At 38.2% G+C, this 9,680-nt stretch overlaps 1 protein-coding gene across 3 annotated transcripts; it reads left to right on the top strand.

The window, feature by feature from the left end:
- The first annotated feature begins 248 nt into the window (after positions 1 to 248).
- LOC131008361 (uncharacterized) lies at positions 249 to 9,381 on the top strand. 3 transcript variants are annotated; one of them, XM_057935245.1, is made up of 20 exons: positions 249 to 684; positions 788 to 876; positions 1,058 to 1,167; positions 1,271 to 1,325; positions 1,462 to 1,550; positions 3,149 to 3,215; positions 3,314 to 3,376; positions 3,638 to 3,808; positions 3,988 to 4,081; positions 4,276 to 4,355; positions 4,467 to 4,542; positions 4,705 to 4,748; positions 4,909 to 4,976; positions 5,444 to 5,529; positions 5,616 to 5,773; positions 5,872 to 7,198; positions 7,317 to 7,591; positions 8,207 to 8,440; positions 8,525 to 8,681; positions 8,879 to 9,381. In XM_057935245.1, exons 1-20 carry the CDS (start codon positions 573 to 575, stop codon positions 9,154 to 9,156), a joined length of 3,633 nt encoding a protein of 1,210 aa, XP_057791228.1. In that variant the 5' UTR covers positions 249 to 572; the 3' UTR covers positions 9,157 to 9,381. The 3 variants fall into 3 exon arrangements, with proteins under 3 accessions (XP_057791228.1, XP_057791227.1, XP_057791229.1); XM_057935244.1 differs by having other exon boundaries at positions 7,305 to 7,591; XM_057935246.1 differs by lacking the exon at positions 249 to 684 and having other exon boundaries at positions 1,271 to 1,299; positions 7,305 to 7,591.
- Positions 9,382 to 9,680: the final 299 nt, after the last annotated feature.

The following is a 9,680-nucleotide window of genomic DNA, read 5'->3' as shown; positions in this document are numbered from 1 at the left end:
TCTCGAAATAAACTATTAATTCCTATTTAATTTTTTTATTCTACGAAGAACACTATTAAATTCCTTGTATATGATATGCGAATCATCACTTTTATTTTTGTTTTGAATTTCTTACTCCACTACTGTTTACCTTAAAGTTTCCAAAAGCAGATAATAAAAGTAAATGGATATAAAAACCGACAAAAAGACACTTCTCCCGCCAACTATTGCCTATTAGAGTTACTGACAGGCGCAGCAATTGGAGATCCAACACCGGGCTGTGATCCTCTACATCGCCGTGCTCTGTTCTCATCTAATCACACACCGTAATTCGACCATCAAACTCACTAGCTTGCCGAAAGCTTCCCACAGCGGAACCGCAGAATCTTCCGCGCGTGCCAGTCACATGACCGTCTAAACCCTGCTCGCACGTGCCACCCCTTTTATTCCCTCTCTCCTTTATCATCCGACTCTCTCTCTCTCCAATCGGATCCCGCCTCCGATCTGGTGATCTCTGGTTACTCCGGCACCACAGGCACCGCAATAAGCTACGATAATTCGCATTAACTCCAAGGCTAAGATTCCGAGCAGAGATGGAGTCTATCTTGGCTCGAGCGCTGGAGTACACTCTCAAGTATTGGTTAAAATCATTCAGTAGAGATCAGTTCAAATTGCAGGGGCGCACCGCGCAACTTTACAATCTAGGTAGGTTTCTGCTTCCGATCTCGTTCGAGCTGTATCTTTTGTGTGTGGAGCTGAATTTTGGAGAATATGTATTTAATTTTTTTGTTTATTTTATTGTTGGTAGATATTAATGGAGACGCATTACATGCGAGTATGGGATTGCCGCCGGCGCTGAATGTCACCACCGCCAAAGTTGGCAAATTGGAGATTATGGTCAGTAGCGTCGCCACTCAAATACTTGAATACTTGTAAATTGGAGACTGTCAACAGAGAATTTGATGATTTCTGTGATCCTGGATGTGAAGAGTCTGAACTTTAAGTAGAATTGACTTTGTATTGTTTATGCTGTGGAGCTGTTTTGAGTTAACAGCACGTTTTCTTTCAATTTTTGAAGCTTCCTTCGGTGAGCTACGTACAAGTAGAGCCAATTGTGGTGCAAATTGATAGGCTGGACCTGGTGTTGGTGGAAAATGATGACATAGATGTGTCTAGTAACCCGAGCAGGTATGCTGACAGGGCCGAGAACCTCTGTTTGATTATCATTTCTTGTGGATGCGGTTGGCCTTCAAGCTTGAATTCTCATTTTGTACCATCTGTCCTCCTGCAGTGCTTCAACCTCAACAAGTACTGGAAAGGGTAATGGATATGGATTTGCTGACAAGGTTAATCTTATGTTATCTGATAGCATAATTTTGCACTTCCATATGCCGAGTAACAGGCTTTTCCTGTTAGTTTTTATGGGAAGTACATCACCTCATAATAAATTTAGTAAACTTATATTTGGTTTATATCTATCAGATTGCAGATGGAATGACATTACAAGTTGGTATTGTAAATCTTTTACTTGAAGCTCATGGTGGAGCTCGACACAGAGGAGGAGCAACCTGGTAACTCTTGCCACCTTCAGAATTAATGTCATTTTGATTATTAGATGCAAGCTAGTTATTCTGGACACTAAGATCAAATTTTAATGTAAAATCATGAAGTACTTTAATGAGTTGATTCATAATGCAGTAAACAGGTTATTTGAGTTCTTTGGGTATTGGACTATTGGGAATATATATTTAGAAAACAAGGATCTTTTGGGGAAATGGTAGTGGTTCTTTCAAGAAGGCATCAATTCTTTGTGTTGCCGACTAACTAAAAGCAAGTATGGTTTGCAAGACAACCATTGGGATGCGTAGACTACCTAAAAGCAAGTATGATTTGCAAGACAACCATTGGGATGTGTAGACTAACTAAAACCAAGTATGGTTTGCAAGACAACCATTGGGATGTGGTGTATTGCTACTAGAGCTACTCATTAAAGTTGAAGGAAATACATATCTAGAGTCAGAAGCGGTAACTAAGTGAGAATTTGGGAAGAAATTTGGACGGCTAACTAGTCGTTCTCCTCGCCTGCCCCCTTTCATAATGTATTTCTTCCCTGCATCTTATACCCATTCTTTCCTTTGCCTCCTTGATTCATAACTCCTCTAGATCTCTTGTTTTTTGTGATTTATGCAACATTGAAGAAGTGCATCTTACATAGGGGCAGGATGATACTTGGAGGTGGGTTTTGGATCCTTCCCCAAAAAAAATTCTTGCAAATTCTTCTGACACTTCCCTTTTTTAATGCTATTTGGAAGGTACCTTTGTCTCAAAAAGTTCAGATCTATTCCTGGCTATTGAGTTTAGGGAAATGCTCACTTGTGATGCATTACAAAGACGCTTCCCTCATAATCTTCCATCCCAACCTGGTGTGTTTTATGCAGGAATAAGTCTGAAGATCTTAATCACATATTTCTTCGTTCCTTCTCTCTCAGACTTTAGTATAGAGTTCTAAATGAGCTTGGCTTCATTCACTGTGGCAACCAAATTTTGTACAATCTTGGTAGCTATATTTGTTAAAAATAAAAAACGTTGTTAGATTTCATTGTTCAGCCCTTTGTAGGTCCTTGAGGTTGGAATGGAATAGGAGAAACTTTGAGGTCAAAGAACATTCTTTAGAGGAGGGTCGAAACAGCCTGGGGGTCCTTGAATCTTAAGGATTTTAAGGTCTTTTCTGTGTCAGACATCATCTGTAATTAGATGGTTTGGCCTCTGGGGATTCCTCATCCCTTTATAATCTATTTTTTCTTTGTTTTTAAATACAAGATTTGTATAGTAAAAAAAAAGATTATAGAATTCATGGCATCTTTGATTTGTTTGTGGATATGATCCTGTATCTGTAGGAGCTAGCTGATCATATCTTCCATTTTTGGTTCCATACTAGCAATTCACTTACATGAGTTAGGGTTCTTAGCCCTTTAGAGCTAAAGAGAAACCATTCTCTTAAGAATTTTATATGTGTTAAGGATCCAATAACCTTAATTAGTCTATGTGGATCAATTCCTTTTACTTGTTTGTTAAGAAGCAAGAAGTTTCCAAAGAAATATGAAGGATATGGTATACTTTTCCTATAGTTCCCTTCTTCAGCTTCTGTTAACCATTTCCCATCCAACAGGGCATCTCCAATGGCTTCCATCACTATACGCAACCTTATACTCTGCACAACAAATGAGAACTGGGAGGTTATGCTCTTCATTTATACACTGTTTTTGTTTTTTTGATATCATGTACATTTTTGTAGAAGAACACATCTCTTATTAAAATTGACTCCTCTTAACAGGTTGTAAATCTTAAGGAAGCAAGGGACTTTTCTACTGGAAAGAAGTTCATATATGTGTTCAAAGTAAAGAAGCCCACTTAATTTCATGTTTCTATTCTTTTCAAATTGTATCTGCATACTATAAAATATTGTATAAGTAAAACCAGAAGAGTATTTCATGTGTGTTTTTCTCATTTCACACTTCTTGTCTGAAACTGAATAATCTATTTTTCATGAGATCATGTTTGATTCCTATGTCATGTCTAGTTAAAAATAGTTGTTCATATTATATGCATGTTTCAGGAAATGATGAATTATATATCTAATATATTTTTTTATCTGCAGAAACTTCAATGGGAGCACTTATCTATTGACCTTCTTCCTCATCCAGATATGTTTGCGGATCTGAACTTTTTAAATTCTCAAGAAGGGACCAATAAGAAAGATGAAGATGGTGCAAAGCGAGTATTCTTTGGTGGGGAGCGATTCATTGAGGGGATCTCGGGAGAGGCCTATGTATGTGCTTTAGCTTTCAGTTGATTTTAACATCACCTTCTATTGTGGTTGATAGTCTTGTTTCACTGATTTTCCAGGAAACAATTTTCTTTCCTGCTATGAAGTAACATCTCTGTGTGATTGACTCTCTGTTGTCTATGGAATATTTACTATCTTTGGAATTCAATGATGATTTTCAGATTACAATTCAAAGGACAGAGCTAAATTGCCCACTAGGGCTCGAAGTTCAGTTACATATTACAGAAGCTGTTTGCCCTGCTTTAAGTGAACCAGGTCTGTATTATAAGTCAATTGGTTTTCTGTGGCTAAAGCTAAAACTGCACACAATTTTATTGTTGAATTTCTTCAATCATAAACTTACTCTCACTGTCAACAACCTTTCCCCCAACCCGGTTTTGACTACAATACAAGTTCTTGCACCATTTCTCGAATCATTTTTAGACTAACTTAAACTGTGTTATTCTCAGGATTACGAGCTCTTCTCCGTTTCTTTACTGGATTGTATGTTTGTCTAAACCGAGGAGATGTTAATCCAAGTTCTCAGCCGGTATTATTTAATTGACTACTACTATAGCATCTAATATCTTGACCTGACACTTAGAGAATCTTTTCTACAAATGAGCTCTCTGAATGGTGTCAATACTTCCTGTTTTGTCAGCGGTCTGCAGAAGCTGCTGGTCGTTCTTTAGTCTCTATAACTGTGGATCACATATTTCTCTGCATTAAGGATGCTGGTTAGTTGGTTTGCATCTGTGTTCTTTGTTTTCATTACTTTTTTACTGCCAATTAAGTCAGTATCAATAGGTTTTGATAGAAAATCACTGCTCTCTGTGATTAGTTGCCAATGCGAGTGCCACAGATTAAGTCTTGGTCTAACAAATTTGTTTGACTTGCAGAATTCCGGCTAGAACTTCTGATGCAATCACTATTATTCTCTCGGGTTCGTCTGTCATTTAATGGAAATTTCATTTCATGTTTTACCTCTTTTCATGATCCTAGGATGACACATACACTTAAGTCATGCATTTCCAAATAGTTTTGTATTTCTCAAGTTTGTATTGCCACTTTTGCAATGCACTGATGTCTAATTATTCAATCAGTCAAGTGTATCTGATGGAGAGAAGGCCAATTACTTGACACGGGTTATGATAGGTGGATTGTTTTTAAGGTGAGTTAATCTGTGTATTACAACAAGGGCATGCTACTGTGACGTCTGATGTTGATGTGTACCTGTTTGATTGAAATTTGAAAATCACTTTTGTAGTGCCACCTGCTCTCTTGCTGGTCAAAAATGCAAATAATTTTAAGAGCACTTACTTGTATTATTGGTACTTCACATTTTTCAGATAACTTTAAATTATTTAATTGATTGTACGTCAGTGGTCATGCTATGTTTTGCTTGCAAGTTATGTTTTGACACTTGGTTCCAGTAATCTTTTTGTTTGTACATATTTGTCTTGCATTATCAGAAGATTTTGGGCCATCATTATGGATCTGGAGACATGTCAGACTGTCAGTACAAACTTGTGTTTTTCGTTAAAGTTAGATGTCAGTTATTTTGCTTGGTAAATTCTCATTTTAGAGTGGCTTTTAATGGTTTAACTTATGCCCTCTTCCATGTGAAATAAAATCTAGGGATACATTTTCGCGTCCTCCGTGCACGTTAGTTCAGCCGTCAATGCAGGATGCTTCAGTTGATAACTCAGATGTCCCAGATTTTGGTATTTTTCTACGTTTATCTCAACATGCTTACACTGTTTAATCATAAGAGCCTTTTTTCATACAGAACATTGTTTACTGTATCCAGCTAAGAACTTCTGTCCTCCAATATATCCTCTTGGAGACCAGCAATGGCAGTCAAATTGCATTGTGCCTCTGATCTGTCTCTACAGTCTGCAGTTAGTGCCCTCCCCAAGCCCACCAATTTTTGCTTCCAGAACCGTTATTGACTGCCTGCCTCTAATGGTTACTATTCATCTATTCCTATCTCTCCTAGATTAGAAATATTTAACTTACTTTACTATTATTGCTGCTAATGCCTACCTGTTCGCTTTGTATCTCAGATTCATCTACAGGAAGAATCCTGTTTGAGAATATCATCCTTTTTGGCTGATGGAATTGTTGTTAATCCTGGTTCCGTACTGCCAGATTTCTCCATTAACTCCCTACTGTTCAATCTTAAAGGTTTAGTTGTTACTGTACCCCTAGAGATAGAAAACCCAGAACACTTATCTGGAAGTCCCGGTATACCAGTTCAGAATTCCTTTTCTGGGGCAAGGCTTCATATTGAAGATTTGATGTTCTCCCAGTCACCTTCCTTAAAGCTAAGCCTGCTGAACCTTGAGAAGGATCCTGCATGCTTCTGTCTTTGGAAAAACCAACCAATTGATGCCAGCCAGAAGAAATTGGCTGTTGGAGCATCTTTAATTACTTTGTCATTGGAAACATGCAACGGCTTGATTGGTAGGAACACCTCAAGGGTGGAGTCAATTCTATGGAAATGTGTTGAGATGAAAGAAATTTGTTTTGAAGTAGCAATGGTGACTGCGGATGGAACCCCTTTAACAGATATGCCACCTGCTGGGGGGGTTGTCAGAGTAGGTGTTAACTGTGAACAATATAATTCAAGCACTTCGGTGGAGCAATTATTCTTTGTTCTAGACCTCTATGCTTATTTTGGTAAGGTCAGTGAAAGGATAGCCGTGGCAGGGAAAAGCAAATCCCTAAAGGTAACAAGAAATGAGTCTTTGCAGGGAAGCATAATGGATAAAGTTCCTGGTGATACTGCTGTAACTCTTTCTCTGAAGAATCTGCAGCTAAAATTTTTAGACTCTTCTTCTGATACTCAAGGTGCACCTCTAGTTCTTTTCATTGGAGATGGTCTGTCTGTCAAGGTTAGCCATAGAACTCTGGGTGGCGCAATGGCAATTTCATCCACTTTACGGTGGGAAAGGGTCGAGGTGGATTGTGCAGACACTGTGAATGACTTCCAACTGGAGAAAGGCTCTGACTCGATGCTTCCCAACACCAAAAATCTGAATGGCGAGGACAACCATCAGTTACGGGCTGTCTTTTGGGTGCAAAATACTAAAGTTTATCAATCCAATCATAATACTACAGTACCATTTCTCGACATATCTGTGGTACATGTGATTCCCTATAGTGCACAAGATATCGAGTGCCACAGTTTAAATGTGTCTGCTTGCATTGCTGGTATCCGCCTTGGTGGAGGAATGAGTTATGCTGAATCTTTGCTTCATAGGTTTGGAATTCTTAGTGCTGATGGCGGGCCAGGGGAAGGTCTTACTAGAGGACTTGAGCAGTTATCTGGCGGACCTTTATCAAAGCTTTTTAAAGCATCACCTGTCACTGTGGATGACCTTAGAGAGGGTATGAGCCGTTACTATTTTAGTTTCTTTCTCTGCTATTCATGCATAACATAAATTGATGATATTTTTTTTTATGGATTGTTCTCTTTCTCTCTCTCCCCTCCTAGATGTATGTCCAGAAGATGGAAATGAAAGTGGCCTCTTTCATTTGGGCACCCCTGATGACGTGGATGTATCAATTGAGTTAAAAGATTGGCTATTTGCTCTTGAAGGTGCACAGGAGATGGCAGATAGATTATACTTCCATGATTCTGAAGTTCCTCAGAGAGAAAAGAGGAGCTGGCATATGACATTTCAGAATCTACATTTGAAAGCAAAAAGCACACCAATGCATGCAGCAGTTGATAAAACAAAAACGAGCAGAAAGCAGAAATATCCTATTGAGTTGATTACTGTGAGCTTCTTCTTTTACAAATCAGTAGTTGCATTTATTGTTCAGTTGTTTCTATTTCTTTATTTTTGATTATATATGTCTTGGCCCACCAATTCCCATTAATCGTTTCTATACCGAGTGAAACTGAAATTTCTTCTTTCCCACTTTTGCTTTTGTTGGTGCTGAGATTTTTATTGTGTCGATACATCTTCACCAGTTGGGATCCTCTACTACAAATAGTTCTTAATCATCTAACCCAATATTGCAATACACGCCAACCATGGTTGATAATGGCATTTAATGTACTTTATAATGAAGTTGTGTAATATGAAACCTTATTAGGATCTCATATTTTTCTTGCCTAACCTTGTGTGCTTGTCAGCCATTGACACTACTATGGAATGTCTTGAATAGCTGTGTTTCACTGAAAAAGGAGAATCTTAATAGTATAATATTTCATGAAAATGGTAATCGATCAGGTGTAGAACCAAAAATGTGTTGTTTCTGCTACTAAGGGCTCACTTTTATGCAAGCAGAAACACCACTGCTGGAAATTACTAACGTTTGCCAATTGCCACTGCTTTAACAATTTTCTAGCTTAGCTTTATCAGGTTCCTTATGATAAAATATTTGCAGGTTGGCATGGAAGGTCTGGAGATCTTAAAGCCAATGGCTGGGCAGCGGATGCTGACGAATGGTATTTATGAAAACGGGATAGTTCAGAATGGTTTACCTGGAAGCGAAAAGCAACCTGTCGAGAGGCATGGTGGTGTCAATGTGGCAGTTGACATAGTGGCTTCTGAAGCAGATAATGATGATCTAACGGTTGAGTGGATGGTGGAAAATTTGAAATTCTCTATATCCGAGCCAGTAAGCTCCATTTATAAATTTTATATAACCTTTGTTGTTTTTACTTTCAATTGGAGGGAAATGAAGCTATATTTTGTTTCGTAGATTGAGGCTGTAATGAAGAAGGATGAGCTTCAAAATCTCGCTCTCTTGTGCAAGTCTGAGGTCGACTCTTTGGGTAGAATAGCTGCTGGAGTCCTGCGAATTCTCAAGTTAGAAGGATCTCTTGGCTCAGCAGCAATCAGCCAACTGAGTAATTTAGGTAATATCAGTTCCAGATGTTAAATGATGATTTTTGTATTTTTTAGAGATTGAAGTATATACATCTGCAAGCAATTCCAGTGGTGATTTTTTCAAATCTTTATCATGCAGTAAAATAGAAATAGACGACACGGCATAAACTAAGAGAGTCCATGGACATGTTTTAGTTTCCTGATTGTTCCTTGCTGTATCTTGCAGGAAGTGGAAGTATAGACAAGATTTTCACTCCTGACAAGTCGAAGACGGGGTTTAGTCCATTTTCTGATGTGGCAGGTGGAAGTTGGGGTTCGGGCATGGAGTCGACTGTGGCTTCTCTCGAGGAGGCGGTTATGGATTCGAAAGCAAAATGCACTGCTCTCGCCACCGAGTTGGCTTGCTCGGAATCGCCAGCCGACTGCCTTGATAATGTCAGACAGCTGAGTGAGAAACTTGAAAACATGCAGAAGTTACTTAACCAATTGAGAATTCAGCACTGAAAATGTTGTCTGTTGTAATATATGACATTGGGTGAAAGGTCTCACGATTTGGTATAGTTTTCTGATTCTTTCTTGTAGATAGTAAGCATACAAATATGTAGCGTCTCAACCATTTTGTCCCATGTAAATTAATATCAAATGTCCATTGCTCATAGCCAAATTTTGTATTAAGATAGATAATTTGGTCTTATAATTGAATGAACTTATAAATTTTTTAGAGGCAAATGCACGAATGCTAGTGTTGTTCTGTTATGCAAGTTTACTAAAAAAGACTTGGTGGGCTGGTTGTCTACTGTTTGTTTTGAAATAGAGGGTGTTTAGAGGTGGTCTTGGGTACAACTGAGTGTATTGTACAATCAGGTTGATCTACATTTAGACTCTAACCTGCATCCTAATCCAAACTCGCATCCTGACCCAAATTGTGTAAATGACACTATTTGGTTATACAAATTATATTATCTGTAATTGGCACTATTTTGTTATACAAATAACACTACGTATAAACAATATTATAACATTATAAA

The sequence above is a fragment of the Salvia miltiorrhiza genome, chromosome 2 (genome assembly GCF_028751815.1).
Source record: "Salvia miltiorrhiza cultivar Shanhuang (shh) chromosome 2, IMPLAD_Smil_shh, whole genome shotgun sequence".
NCBI lineage: Eukaryota > Viridiplantae > Streptophyta > Magnoliopsida > Lamiales > Lamiaceae > Salvia > Salvia miltiorrhiza.
The sequence above is the reverse complement of the archived record's forward strand: the minus strand, read 5'-3'. Positions and strand labels throughout refer to the sequence as shown.

Bases quoted from the DNA above. Each gene is read 5' to 3' on its own strand.
- LOC131008361 (XM_057935244.1), top strand. From the start codon at position 573: ATGGAGTCTATCTTGGCTCGAGCGCTGGAGTACACTCTCAAGTATTGG. The intron at 4,977-5,443 runs GTGAGTTAATCT...AATAAAATCTAG, and splicing joins ATAGGTGGATTGTTTTTAAG to GGATACATTTTCGCGTCCTC. The intron at 7,592-8,206 runs GTGAGCTTCTTC...AAATATTTGCAG, and splicing joins ATCCTATTGAGTTGATTACT to GTTGGCATGGAAGGTCTGGA.